This window comes from Staurois parvus, unplaced genomic scaffold (assembly GCF_062004578.1).
Source record: "Staurois parvus isolate SC_StPar_1 unplaced genomic scaffold, SC_StPar_1.0 ptg003015l, whole genome shotgun sequence".
Lineage (NCBI taxonomy): Eukaryota > Metazoa > Chordata > Amphibia > Anura > Ranidae > Staurois > Staurois parvus.
In genome coordinates, this window is record NW_028320811.1 from 34,814 (window position 1) to 50,000 (window position 15,187).

At 50.9% G+C, this 15,187-nt stretch overlaps 1 protein-coding gene across 1 annotated transcript in view; it reads left to right on the forward strand.

Moving 5' to 3' along the window:
* The first annotated feature begins 231 nt into the window (after positions 1–231).
* MIX23 (mitochondrial matrix import factor 23) overlaps positions 232–15,187 on the forward strand; it is a 27,116-nt gene continuing 12,160 nt past the window's right edge. The window contains exons 1-2 of the mRNA XM_089667089.1: positions 232–475; positions 11,131–11,256. Coding sequence (XP_089523215.1) covers positions 425–475; positions 11,131–11,256 — 177 coding nt within the window. The 5' untranslated portion in view covers positions 232–424. The remainder of the gene's footprint in view (positions 476–11,130; positions 11,257–15,187) is intronic.

A 15,187-nucleotide genomic window follows, 5' to 3' on the forward strand; every position in this document is an offset into this window, starting at 1 on the left:
GTCTTCGCCAATCAGCGAGACGAGTAATTGAAAAGCTGGATTGATTCCACCAATAGGAATCCAGCCTGGCGCCCCTCACGCAGCGGAGTAAACTGTCTCCACTAAGGCTTCCATGATCTTGTCGCTACCACCGTTTAGGCCTAGGAGGAGGCGCCGACAAAATGGCCGCTTCCCAGCACATTTCTGGGGACGTTTTTGAGTAAAACCCGATAGACGCCGGGAGTGGACCTAACCGGTGTTGCTTTGAATGAATTCTCCGGCCAGACTTAACCCGGATCTCTGTGACAAGAAATCACGATTGTGAGGTGTGATGATGGCAGCAGCGCCCTCTGTGTCCGGACGGAGATAACCCGGCTCAGGCACTGCCGCGGACACCTTCAGGCGGAGGTCAGAGACGGCGAGGTCCTCCTCTGGCTTTCCCAATATGGCGGCGCCCAGTGAAGAGGTGAGCTGTGAGGATTTCACGGAGTTCCAGGTGAGTGATGGAGCCGGTAGGTGGGCGGTGAGGGGGAAGATGGTGGGAAGAGGGGAGGGAGAGCTCAGAAATACACACCGGACCGGACTGACCACTGAACTCCCTCCACAGTGTGACCTCCAACCTGCTGCCCTCTGCACTCACCACCAGCTGGGGCCCCACAGGGGCCAATATTGGCCTCCTGAGACAGGGGGCACTACAACTCCCAGCATGCCCGCCAATACTTCAATACATTGTATTTAATAAATAATTCCTGGGGGGGTCACCATCAATGAATGGGGGAGGGGAGCACATGGTGACTGCATCGTCCGCGGGGGCCACAGATCACAACGTCCATTCAGAAAAAAAAGTAACCCCCCCGTTTCATTCTGGGAAAGGGGGGCTGGCGGCAAACGCTACCCATTTTAAGTGAACGGGGCTGCGCAGCAACCGCATGCAATGGCGTGGCATGGTGGGCCAGCATTTTTGGGGTTAAACCCAACGCCCATCCACCCCGGGTTTGCGTGAAAGTTATAGAGAGTTATAAAGTTAATGGCGGTGATCAGCGTCTTGTTGGACTGCAATAGTGCGGCGGGCAATCTGGCACTTTGTGGGAACTGACATCCCCAGTGACACTTCTACAGTGATCAGGGTACGAATATACACTGCCGCTGTACTAATGACACTGGGCAGGAAGGGGTTAACATCCAGGGGCGATCAAAGGGTTAACTGTGTGCCTAAAGGCCCCATTCACACCAGAGCGAATTTGTAGCTGGAAGCGCCAAAACGCCTGAGGAGCAAAAATCAATTATTCTCAGTGGAGCGAGATCACATCTCTACTCCCGAGACACCTGAACCTCCAACAAGTTCTGGGGCGGTTTTTGTAGCTCAAATTTACCCCTTGATGCCGACCGCACGCAAATCAGTGACCTCACAGGACTGGGCTTTCTTCTATGGGGACACTAATTTGCATTCCTGGCTTTCTGCTGGGAGTGCGCAGCACGACGTGCTCCCAGCACAGAGACCGGGGTGTCACTGAGAGCCCTGGGTCCTGTTCTACCAATCGGGACACGGAACTCTCAATTCTGGGTCACTTGATCGCTGTGATAGCCTCTGATTGGCTGTCACAGTGATTGGTCACTGTGAAGCCCGCCCCCCCTTGTTTTCGCTCTCTGAATGGAGAGATACATTGTATCCTTCCGTACCTTCTATTATACATTGTATCCTTACTCACCTTCCATTATACATTGTATCCTTCCGTACCTTCTATTATACATTGTATCCTTCCGTACCTTCTATTATACATTGTATCCTTCCGTACCTTCCATTATACATTGTATCCTTCCGTACCTTCTATTATACATTGTATCCTTACTTACCTTCCATTATACATTGTATCCTTCCGTACCTTCCATTATACATTGTATCCTTCCGTACCTTCCATTATACATTGTATCCTTCCGTACCTTCTATTATACATGGTATCCTTCCGTACCTTCTATTATACATTGTATCCTTCCGTACCTTCTATTATACATTGTATCCTTCCGTACCTTCTATTATACATTGTATCATACCTTATATATTATATACCTTCTATTATACATTGTATCTTTACCTTCTATTATACATTGTATCCTTCCGTACCTTCTATTATACATTGTATCATACCTTATATATTATATACCTTCTATTATACATTGTATCCTTACCTTCTGTTATACATTGTATCCTTACCTTCTATTATACATTGTATCCTTCCGTATCTTCTATTATACATTGTATTCTTACCTTCTGTTATACATTCTATTCTTACCTTCTATTATACATTGTATTCTTACCTTCTATTATACATTGTATCCTTACCTTCTATTATACATTGTATCCTTACCTTCTATTATACATTGTATTCTTACCTTCTATTATACATTGTATCCTTCCGTACCTTCTATTATACATTGTATCTTTACCTTCTATTATACATTGTATCCTTCCGTACCTTCTATTATACATTGTATCATACCTTATATATTATATACCTTCTATTATACATTCTATCCTTACCTTCTATTATACATTGTATCCTTACCTTCTATTATACATTGTATCCTTCCGTATCTTCCATTATACATTGTATTCTTACCTTCTATTATACATTGTATCCTTACCTTCTATTATACATTGTATTCTTACCTTCTATTATACATTGTATCCTTACCTTCTATTATACATTGTATCCTTACCTTCTATTATACGTTGTATCCTTACCTTCTATTATACATTGTATCCTTACCTTCTATTATACATTGTATCCTTACCTTCTATTATACATTGTATCATACCTTATATATTATATACCTTCTATTATACATTGTATCCTTCCGTACCTTCTATTATACATTGTATCCTTCCGTACCTTCTATTATACATTGTATCCTTACCTTCTATTATACATTGTATCATACCTTATATATTATATACCTTCTATTATACATTGTATCATTATATACCTTATACAGTAATACCTCCAGTTTACGAACGCCTCAGTTAACGTAATTTTCGGTTTACGAATGAAAATCCATTGAAAATAATGCTTCAGTTTACAAGTATTTTACTAATTTGTTTCGCAATATGAAGTGTATGTCGGTGCCAATTTTTAAAAGCAATTTCCGTCTTTGTTTTTTTCTTCACTCGATTAGATGTCACTTTTCCCTGAGTTACAGGAAACTTTGTTTCTTTTAACTTGGGGAAATAAACTAAAAGAAAACTTTCTGTCTTTTAGCTGGGAGGGGAAAGTGACAACTGAATTTCTGAGCTATAGTGAAGGAAAAAAAAAAGCAGTGTTTGCATTTAAAAACCGCACCATAAAAAAAAAAAATGGCATGGGGTCCCCCCTCCTTCTATACCAAGCCCTTGGGTCTGGTATGGATTTTGAGGGGAACTCCCACGCCAAAGGACCTTGTTCCCATGTTGATGGGGACAAGGGCCTCTTCTCCACAACCCTGGTTGGTGGTTCTGGGGGTCTGCAGGCAGGGGGCTTATCGGAATCTGGAAGATCCTGCCCCCCCATGTGAATGAGTATGGAGTACATGGTACCGCTAGTCATTAACAAAAAGTGTAGTGTGAAAAAGACAGGAGACGGTCTTTGACAAGTCCTTTATTGAGAGAAAAAAACTAAAAGAATGTCCCCCGCAGTAGATCCAGCATCAATCACGATGCCCGCCGCCGCCAACCTGGGAAAAAAAAAAAAAAAGGTTCCGTTCCCAGTGATGGCTGCCAGCCCTCTGCCTGCTCCGGTGGTTTGACAGTTCTTAAATAGGTAAGGGGCGGGGCCACCTGGGGACATCACACATGTGACTCCACCCCATGTGACATCAATCAGGTGATGTTCCTGGGTGGCCCCAACCCTTACATATTTAACCACCTCCCGTCCGCCCATTTATATACAGTTCAGGGTCGGGTGGCCATTTATAAATGGCTTCCCCGCACCCTGTTTGTGCGTGCTCCCTGGGAGCGGCAGCACCACAAACCCATGCCCGGTGTGTCCTCCGGACACAGTGGAACACCGATTGTTGGATGGGACCTCTGTGCGAGGTCCCGATCATTTGATCACTGATAGGCCAATCAGTGATCACATGCAGAGAAGTAAGCAAGATGTCACTTGTGACATCATTGCTTACTACGTGTGAAATCTGTGAATGATCACAGAGATCACATGGTACAGGGCTATTAACAACAGCCTTGTACCATGTGACAAGCTGTGACCAATCACAGCGCACACAGTATTTCTCAATGGCTGCAAGAATGCAGCCAGAGAGGAGAAATTATTGCTTTTACACCCATAAAGGCTGTCAAATCAATCGGTGTAAAAAAAAAAAAAAAAAAAAAATATCTTCATCACCCCCCACAAGTAGTACAGTGTCACCATACTGCTAGGGTGACAATATGTAAAAAAAAAATGTTTGAAAATTATAATTTTTGGTTATAAACTAATTTGGGTTTTTTTTTTTTTTTTTACTAAAAAGATAACGGAATACATTTTGGCCAAGATTTATGATGAAATATTATTTATTTCCAAAATTTATAAGAAAAACTCTTTTTTCAAATTTTTGGACATTTTCATTTACATAGCAAAAAAAATAAAAATCCCAGCGGTGAATAAATACCAATAAAAAATAGCTTTATCTCTCTCAAAAAAATGCTAAAACATTCATATGGGTACAGTGTTGCATGACCGCGCAATTGTCATTCAAAGTGTGATAGCGCTGAAAGCTGAAAATTGACCTGGGCAGGAAGGGGGGGAAAGTGTCCGGACAGGAAGGGGGGGAAAGCGTCCGGACTGGAAGGGGGGGGGAAAGCGTCCGGACTGGAAGGGGGGGGAAAGCGTCCGGACTGGAAGGGGGGGGGAAAGCGTCCGGACTGGAAGGGGGGGGGAAGCGTCCGGACTGGAAGGGGGGGGGAAAGCGTCCGGACTGGAAGGGGGGGGGAAAGCGTCCGGACTGGAAGGGGGGGGGAAAGCGTCCGGACTGGAAGGGGGGGGGAAAGCGTCCGGACTGGAAGGGGGGGGAAAGCGTCCGGACTGGAAGGGGGGGGGAAAGCGTCCGGACTGGAAGGGGGGGGAAAGCGTCCGGACTGGAAGGGGGGGAAAGCGTCCGGACTGGAAGGGGGGGGAAAGCGTCCGGACTGGAAGGGGGGGGAAGCGTCCGGACTGGAAGGGGGGGGGAAAGCGTCTGGACTGGAAGGGGGGGGGAAAGCGTCTGGACTGGAAGGGGGGGGGAAAGCGTCTGGACTGGAAGGGGGGGGGGAAAGCGTCTGGACTGGAAGGGGGGGGGAAAGCGTCCGGACTGGAAGGGGGGGGGAAAGCGTCCGGACTGGAAGGGGGGGGGAAGCGTCCGGACTGGAAGGGGGGGGGAAAGCGTCCGGACTGGAAGGGGGGGGGAAAGCGTCCGGACTGGAAGGGGGGGGGGAAAGCGTCCGGACTGGAAGGGGGGGAAAGCGTCCGGACTGGAAGGGGGGGAAAGCGTCCGGACTGGAAGGGGGGGAAAGCGTCCGGACTGGAAGGGGGAGAAAGCGTCCGGACTGGAAGGGGGGGGAAAGCGTCCGGACTGGAAGGGGGGGGGGGGAAGCGTCCGGACTGGAAGGGGGGGGGGGGAAGCGTCCGGACTGGAAGGGGGGGGAAAGCGTCCGGACTGGAAGGGGGGGGGGGAAGCGTCCGGACTGGAAGGGGGGGGAAAGTGTCCGGACTGGAAGGGGGGGGAAAGCGTCCGGACTGGAAGTGGTTAAGAACTGTCAAGCCAGCTCAGAGGCAGAGGCCTGTCAGCCAACGACGGGATCGGAACTTTTTTTTTTTATATCTTTCTGTTTTTGGGTCGGTGTTGGACATCGTGATTGGCGTTGGATCTAACTACTTTCTGTGCATTTTGGATGCAGAAAAAAAACAACTGAAAGGCATGTAGTGTGAACCGGCCCTTATGGTAAGCGGATCCCATTGAAGGTTACATCTAATTCTACAGCCGGGGATTATCTGTATTGTTTCTAAGCTTTGCTCTGCTTCTTTCCAAAGACCTGGAATTATATTTATAATGTATCTCAAGAAACCCGACCGTCACCTAAACCCCCCCCTCAGGATAAGAAACGATGAAACATTGATCCCATGTATGCAGCCTTTTTTCAAAAATCTGATCTTACAAAAATCTAGGGGATGTGAAAGGACAGAAAGAGAAGCCCCTCACTTGGGGGGCACAACACAAGGAGATGACATATTAGATTGTCAGATGCTGGGACCACAGGGACAGAGACATTGGGGACCCCTGGCACAGCCCCCCTCTCCTCTGCCTCCTCCAAACGAAAAAATTCTTCCACCAAAGCTGACTGGTTGTGCATGGCCTCAGGGCACCGGTTGGACGAATGGCCAACCTTATCACACAGATTGCACCTGATGATGTTACAATCCTTAGCCAGGTGCCCCAGATCCTGACATAGAGAGCACTTCATCTCTGGGCATGAGGAGGCCAAGTGACCCCGAGAACCAGATGCCCCAGATCCTGACATAGAGAGCACTTCATCTCTGGACATGAGGAGGCCAAGTGACCCCGAGAACCAGATGCCCCAGATCCTGACATAGAGAGCACTTCATCTCTGGACATGAGGAGGCCAAGTGACCCCGAGAACCGCACTTATTGCAGAGCTTGGGCTGTCCAGGGTAGAATACCACAATCCTGTCCTTCCCAATGAAGGCTGAGGAGGGCAGATGCTGGACCACATTCCCACACACATACAGCCTCATCTGCACCGACCACCCACCAGTCCATATCCCCCTCTCATCCGCACCGACCACCCACCAGTCCATATCCCCCTCTCATCCGCACCGACCACCCACCAGTCCATATCCCCCTCTCATCCGCACCGACCACCCACCAGTCCATATCCCCCTCTCATCCGCACCGACCACCCACCAGTCCATATCCCCCTCTCATCCGCACCGACCACCCACCAGTCCATATCCCCCTCTCATCCGCACCGACCACCCACCAGTCCATATCCCCCTCTCATCCGCACCGACCACCCACCAGTCCATATCCCCCTCTCATCCGCACCAACCACCCGCCAGTCCATATCCCCCTCTCATCCGAACCGACCACCCACCAGTCCATATCCCCCTCTCATCCGCACCGACCACCCACCAGTCCATATCCCCCTCTCATCCGCACCGACCACCCACCAGTCCATATCCCCCTCTCATCCGCACCGACCACCCACCAGTCCATATCCCCCTCTCATCCGCACCAACCACCCGCCAGTCCATATCCCCCTCTCATCCGCACCGACCACCCGCCAGTCCATATCCCCCTCTCATCCGCACCGACCACCCGCCAGTCCATATCCCCCTCTCATCCGCACCGACCACCCACCAGTCCATATCCCCCTCTCATCCGCACCGACCACCCACCAGTCCATATCCCCCTCTCATCCGCACCGACCACCCACCAGTCCATATCCCCCTCTCATCCGCACCGACCACCCACCAGTCCATATCCCCCTCTCATCCGCACCGACCACCCACCAGTCCATATCCCCCTCTCATCCGCACCGACCACCCACCAGTCCATATCCCCCTCTCATCCGCACCGACCACCCACCAGTCCATATCCCCCTCTCATCCGCACCGACCACCCACCAGTCCATATCCCCCTCTCATCCGCACCGACCACCCACCAGTCCATATCCCCCTCTCATCCGCACCGACCACCCACCAGTCCATATCCCCCTCTCATCCGCACCGACCACCCGCCAGTCCATATCCCCCTCTCATCCGCACCGACCACCCGCCAGTCCATATCCCCCTCTCATCCGCACCGACCACCCGCCAGTCCATATCCCCCTCTCATCCGAACCGACCACCCGCCAGTCCATATCCCCCTCTCATCCGCACCGACCACCCGCCAGTCCATATCCCCCTCTCATCCGCACCGACCACCCACCAGTCCATATCCCCCTCTCATCCCCACCGACCACCCACCAGTCCATATCCCCTTCTCATCCGCACCGACCACCCACCAGTCCATATCCCTCTCTCATCCACAATCTTCTTCAGAGGGGTCAGTAGCTCCCCAAATCTTCTCAGCCAGACAGCCAAGTCAGCAGAAGGGATCGACTCATTCCTTACTAGGATGGTGACCGTCTTAACTAGAAGTTGGCGTGAGACAACCTTTGGGACAAGTCCCTTCCACTCCAGCAGACCCCTATACACATGTTCAAACTTCTCCCAGAAAATATGCAGAGACTCGGGGCGCACAGAGGACAGGTCATACTCATAGGAGCCCACTGGACTGATCAAAGTGAAGATGTCATCAGCCTTAAAACCCATCGCCAACATCTTACCCTCAACCAACCTCCTGATGGGGAGCACCCCCACCTTCCCACCTGAGCTGCACCACATTCCACCCTCCTGAAGGATAGGGGTGCAGATGCAGACCTGCAGCAGACCTCCCCTCCCCCGAGCTGACAGCATGATGTGACCCCCCTCCTCCTAGCCAGAGCCCCAGCCTAGGTTTTATTTGCAGCATTAGATGTAGTGGACCTTAAAGCTGCACCCTGCCCATTGGTTGCAGGAACCTCAGAGCCCCCGCTCTGCAAACTACCATCAGAGGCAGCAGCAGTCCCTCCATCCACCAACACACAGGCATTCCCCTTTCCAGCATTGCAAGCACTCTTATCATCCACATGTTTCCTTTCACTCGTGGCACTACTGCTCCCAGCAGACCCACTCACACTAGATGCTCCTGTCTCCCCCTCCCCCAACATACTCCTCTTAGGCAAAAGCCTTCCACTCCTGGTCACTCTGCCCTGGGTTTCAGCAACACCTTTCACAGTGCAGCTGACATTTTCCCTCCCACCATTTTCTGCTGCATTTTCAGCCATCAGCAGGGATTGTCCAACAATAGTCTCAGATCCCCCCTTTACCTTCCCCCCAGCAGAGTCCACAGTCACAGGGTTCCTGGTATCAGAGTCCACAGTCCCAGCAGAGTGCAGTCCTGCAGGCACAGCAGCCATCTTCCTTGCAGAGCTCTGTGCACACACAGGAGGATTTCCCTCCAAAACTCTGCAGTGCACATGGCTTCCCATACTGGAGTCCAAACTGTCACTTCTAATAAAGCGTGGCTTTGCTGACTTTTTTCCTTTATAGGACCAGGTACAGAGTCCTCATCCGCAGAATCCTCAGAAAACCGGAATGTCCCTCCACTTAGGGGAGACTCCTCATTAATAAACTTTAGCAGCCCTCCGCCATTTTCCTCTACCTCCTGTGCTGTTCCTCCAGCTTGCTGGGGAGGGAGGCAGAGGCTGACCTTTCCTCTGGTGAAGCAAATCCTGAGGTGGATGGGATACCAGGGGCAGCATCCAGGACCCCCTCCTCTCTCTCCGCCCGTACTGCCACTGCCGATGCTGGATCTTTACTGGCGTCTCCCTTCATCTGCCGGAACCTTTCCTCATTCTGGAACTTTTCTTTGAAAGCTCCGCTCTTTTCCTTCAATGCTTTCACCAAACTATACTGCTGCTTCATGACGTCCTCCAAACCTTTCAGCTCCAGCTTCAGACTCTGCTGCTGCTTGATGACGTCCTCCAAACCTTTCATCTCCGGCTTCAGACTCTGCTGCTGCTTGATGACGTCCTCCAAACCTTTCATCTCCGGCTTCAGACTCTGCTGCTGCTTGATGGCGTCCTCCAAACCCTTCAGCTCCAGCTTCAGACTCTGCTGCTGCTTGATGGCGTCCTCCCAAACCCTTCAGCTCCAGCTTCAGACTCTGCTGCTGCTTCATGACGTCCTCCAAACCCTTCAGCTCCAGCTTCAGACTCTGCTGCTGCTTCATGACGTCCTCCAAACCTTTCAGCTCCGGCTTCAGACTCTGCTGCTGCTTCATGACGTCCTCCAAACCTTTCAGCTCCGGCTTCAGACTCTGCTGCTGCTTCATGACGTCCTCCAAACCTTTCAGCTCCAGCTTCAGACTCTGCCGCTTGCTGCTCCATGCCTTATCGTGGAGAACTTTCTTCTTCTTATAATCTGCTTTCAGGTTCATCAGCTTTTCCAACTCCTTTGCAATTCTCACTAAATAGTCAGCAACCCGCTCTCTGAAGATAGGGAGGGATTCCCCTTTTTTAGGGCACAGACCAGGTTTCTGGTTTAGGTGAAGCATGGGAGCACAAGCTGGGTCCCTCAGGGGGAACATGACCTGAACCTATCCCAAAATTAGCCATGTTTCTGGGGCCAGGCAAGCAGGCCTGCCCCCTAGTGTCTGGAGAGGGAGAACAACAGCACAACAACCTATCTGGTGCAGAGACTGATGTGACTGTGGGGGAGGGGGCATTAGCGTGTAAGCTCCTCTGGTACAGACTGATGGGACTGTGGGGGAGGGGGCATTAGAGTGTAAGCTCCTCTGGTACAGACTGATGGGACTGTGGGGGAGGGGGCATTAGAGTGTAAGCTCCTCTGGTGCAGAGACTGATGTGACTGTGGGGGAGGGGACATTAGAGTGTAAGCTCCTCTGGTGCAGAGACTGATGTGACTGTGGGGGAGGGGACATTAGAGTGTAAGCTCCTCTGGTACAGAGACTGATGTGACTGTGGGGGGGGGGGCATTAGAGTGTAAGCTCCTCTGGTACAGAGACTGATGTGACTGTGGGGAGGGGGCATTAGAGTGTAAGCTCCTCTGGTACAGAGACTGATGTGACTGTGGGGGAGGGGGCATTAGAGTGTAAGCTTCTCTGGTACAGAGACTGATGTGACTGTGGGGGGGGGGGGGGCATTAGAGTGTAAGCTCCTCTGGTACAGAGACTGATGTGACTGTGGGGGAGGGGACATTAGAGTGTAAGCTCCTCTGGTGCAGAGACTGATGGGACTGGCTCAGTGTTCTCTGTACAGCGCTGCGGTGTATGTCAGCGCTATATAAATGTATAATAATAATAGTGTGTTTGGGGGGGAGGGGTGGCATTAGAGTGTAAGCTCCCCTGGTGCAGAGTCTGATGTGACTGTGTTCTCTGTACAGGATGGCTTTGTTTTGTTTTTTGTTTGTTTTTTCGTCATGTCATAATGGGACTGACCACTCCGGTGGTGTATCAGTTGCTGCATATTTCACTGTGTAACTTCTGTGTGATGTGACCCTCCTTGTATCCTCTACACAGGAAATCCTCCGGGTGATGAGGACGATAGACGATCGCATCGTTCATGAACTGAACACGACCGTCCCCACCGTCTCCTTCGCTGGGAAGATCGACGCCAGCCAGACCTGCAAACAACTCTGTGAATCTGTAAGTGAGGAGCGACGGCGGGATTCCTCTGCAGCTCTGTATAATAGTCCTCTGTATTCTAAAAAGTAATTCTAACCAGATTTGAGCGTTCAGTTCTGGTCATTCCGGTGCGACTTTGACAGGACAAATTGCACCCTATTGTCCGCAATGGAAGTGATCATATCGGTGGGATTCAGACTCAATCGTACTGATTTTGAAAGTACTCCATGCACTACTTTTTTGCACGTTGAGGTGCGACTTGCATGAAGTTGCACAGATGTCTTCCAAGTCGCACCTGAAGTCGGACTGACATCCGACTTTGAAGTCATGTGAAGTCGAGCGATTTCTAAGTCGGATTCGGTGTGACTGGAGACTAAAGGATAAGTTCACCTTTGGGAACGTGTTCCAGCTGCTGCAGCCGCCCCATCCGCCCCCCTCCCTGTGACAGCAATTCCCCGTGCACGCTGTCGCTTTTCGAAAACCGCACGGCCGTGTGCGGCTTCACCCACAAGGCTGCATCATTCATTCACAGAGTTCTCTGAATGAATGAGTCCCGACAGCGTTTGCAGCTTCCTGTCTGTATATCTGATTGGCCGTACGGGATGTACAGGCACACCAATACGCTGACAGGTCAGAGGGAGACTTGTATGGCACCTGTGCAGTGCGCAGGAGCTGACGGGACAGATCTGTATTGTTGACATGCACTTCTCTTCCTCCGTTGGTAAAGCTCCGCCATCACCGGGTGCTGGAGAGTAATCACCGGCCGGGACCCGGTGATTGACAGCAGAGGCTGCGAATAGTGGTGCATGTAGGGCGTGCGCACCCCCTACCTGGAAATGCAAAATTACGTATATATACGTGATTTTGTGCACCCCTGCTGCCCTGTAGGGGTATATCTGCTATAGGGCGGCGGGAAAGCGCCTAGTAAAGAAAAAAAAAAACAAATTCCAGTATCTATACCGCCATTGGTAGACGCAATACCTTCCCTTAAACCAATTAATTTACTTCATTGGGATTGTTTTTAGCAAAGACACCGAGGAGCGTACACTCTGCCCTAAATTTATGACAAAATTTGATAATTTTTTATTTTTTTACTGGACATGTTTAACCACTTCCAGTCCGGACACTCCCCCCCCCCCCCCCCCCCCCCCCTTCCAGTCCGGACACTTTCCCCCCCTTCCAGTCCGGACGCTTTCCACCCCCTTCCAGTCCGGACGCTTTCCACCCCTTCCAGTCCGGCCCTAAATTTATGACAAAATTTGATAATTTTTTATTTTTTTACTGGACATGTTTAACCACTTCCAGTCCGGACACTTTCACCCCCTTCCTGTCCAGGGCAATTTTCAGCTTTCAGCGCTATCACACTTTGAATGACAATTGCGCGGTCATGCAACACTGTACCCAGATGAATTTTTTATCATTTTTTTGAGACAGATAAAGCTTTATTTTGGTGGTATTTATTCACCACTGAGATTTTTATTTTTTTTGCTATGTAAATGAAAAAGTCCACAAATTTTTTAAAAAAGTGTTTTTCTTATAAAATTTTGCAAATAAATAATATTTCATCATAAATCTTGGCCAAAATGTATTCAGTTGTCTTTTTAGTAAAAACAAAAAATAAACCAAATTAGTTTTATAACCAAAAATTATGATTTTTTTTTTACATTTTTATTTTATTTTTTTATATTGTTATTTGTTTTTTTATTTTTTTTATTTTTACATACTGTCACCCTAGCAGTACTGTGTCACCATGGTGACACTGTACTACTTGTGGGGGGTGAAGATTCTTTTTTTTTTTACACAGATTGCTTCTACACCCATATAGGATGTAAAAGCAATCATTTCTCCTTCTCCATGGTACAGGGCTATTCACAACAGCCTTGTACCATGTGACAATCTGTGACCAATCACAGCTCTCACAGTAGTTCTCAATGGCTGCAAGAATGCAGCCAGAGAGTAGGAGAAATGATTGCTTTTACAGCCTTTATGGGTGTAAGAGCAATCAGTGTAAAAAAGAAAAAACTCTTCACACCCCCCACAAGTAGTACAGTGTCACCATGGTGACACCGTACTGCTAGGGTGACAGTATGTAGAAAAAAAAACACACATAATAATATAAAAATGTAAAAAACTATTTTTAAAAATTATAATTTTTGGTTATAAACTAATTTGGGTTATATATTTTTTTTTTTTTTTTACTAAAAAGATAACTGAATACATTTTGGCCAAGATTTATCATAAAATATTTATTTATTTGCAAAATTTTAGAAGAAAAAAACACTTTTATTCAAAGTTTTTGGACTTTTTCATTTATATAGCAAAAAAAATAAAAATCCCAGCGGTGAATAAATACCACCAAAATAAAGCTTTATCTGTCTCAAAAAAATGCTAAAAAATTCATATGGGTGCAGTGTTGCATGACCGCGCAATTGTCATTCAAAGTGTGATAGCGCTGAAAGCTGAAAATTGGCCTGGACAGGAAGGTGGGGGAAAGCGTCCGGACTGGAAGGGGGGGGAAAGCGTCCGAACTGAAAGGGGGGGGGGAAGCGTCCGAACTGAAAGGGGGGGGAAAGCGTCCGAACTGAAAGGGGGGGGAAAGCGTCCGAACTGAAAGGGGGGGAAAGCGTCCGAACTGAAAGGGGGGGGAAAGCGTCCGGACTGGAAGGGGGGGGAAAGCGTCCGGACTGGAAGGGGGGGGAAAGCGTCCGGACTGGAAGGGGGGGGAAAGCGTCCGGACTGGAAGGGGGGGGAAAGCGTCCGGACTGGAAGGGGGGGGAAAGCGTCCGGACTGGAAGGGGGGGAAAGCGTCCGGACTGGAAGGGGGGGGGGGAAGCGTCCGGACTGGAAGGGGGGGGGGGAAGCGTCCGGACTGGAAGGGGGGGAAAGCGTCCGAACTGAAAGGGGGGGGAAAGCGTCCGAACTGAAAGGGGGGGGAAAGCGTCCGAACTGAAAGGGGGGGGAAAGCGTCCGGACTGGAAGGGGGGGGGGGAGCGTCCGGACTGGAAGGGGGGGGGGGGGGAAGCGTCTGGACTGGAAGGGGGGGGGGGGAAGCGTCTGGACTGGAAGGGGGGGGGGAAGCGTCTGGACTGGAAGAGGGGGGGGGGAAGCGTCTGGACTGGAAGAGGGGGGGGGGAAGCGTCTGGACTGGAAGAGGGGGGGGGGAAGCGTCTGGACTGGAAGAGGGGGGGGGGAAGCGTCTGGACCGGAAGGGGGGGGGGGAAGCGTCCGGACCGGAAGGGGGGTGAAAGCGTCCGGACCGGAAGGGGGGGGAAAGCGTCCGGACTGGAAGGGGGGGGGGGGAGCGTCCGGACTGGAAGGGGGGGGGGAGCGTCCGGACTGGAAGGGGGGGGGAAAGCGTCCGGACTGGAAGGGGGGGGAAAGCGTCCGGACTGGAAGGGGGGGGAAAGCGTCCGGACTGGAAGGGGGGGGAAAGCGTCCGGACTGGAAGGGGGGGGAAAGCGTCCGGACTGGAAGGGGGGGGGGGGAGCGTCCGGACTGGAAGGGGGGGGAAAGCGTCCGAACTGAAAGGGGGGGGAAAGCGTCCGAACTGAAAGGGGGGGGGAAAGCGTCCGGACTGGAAGGGGGGGGGGAGCGTCCGGACTGGAAGGGGGGGGGGGAAGCGTCTGGACTGGAAGGGGGGGGGGGGGAAGCGTCTGGACTGGAAGGGGGGGGGGGAAGCGTCTGGACTGGAAGAGGGGGGGGGAAGCGTCTGGACTGGAAGAGGGGGGGGGGAAGCGTCTGGACTGGAAGAGGGGGGGGGGAAGCGTCTGGACTGGAAGAGGGGGGGGGGAAGCGTCTGGACTGGAAGAGGGGGGGGGAAGCGTCTGGACTGGAAGAGGGGGGGGGAAGCGTCTGGACTGGAAGAGGGGGGGGGGAAGCGTCTGGACCGGAAGGGGGGGAAAGCGTCCGGACCGGAAGGGGGGTGAAAGCGTCCGGACTGGAGGTGGTTTAA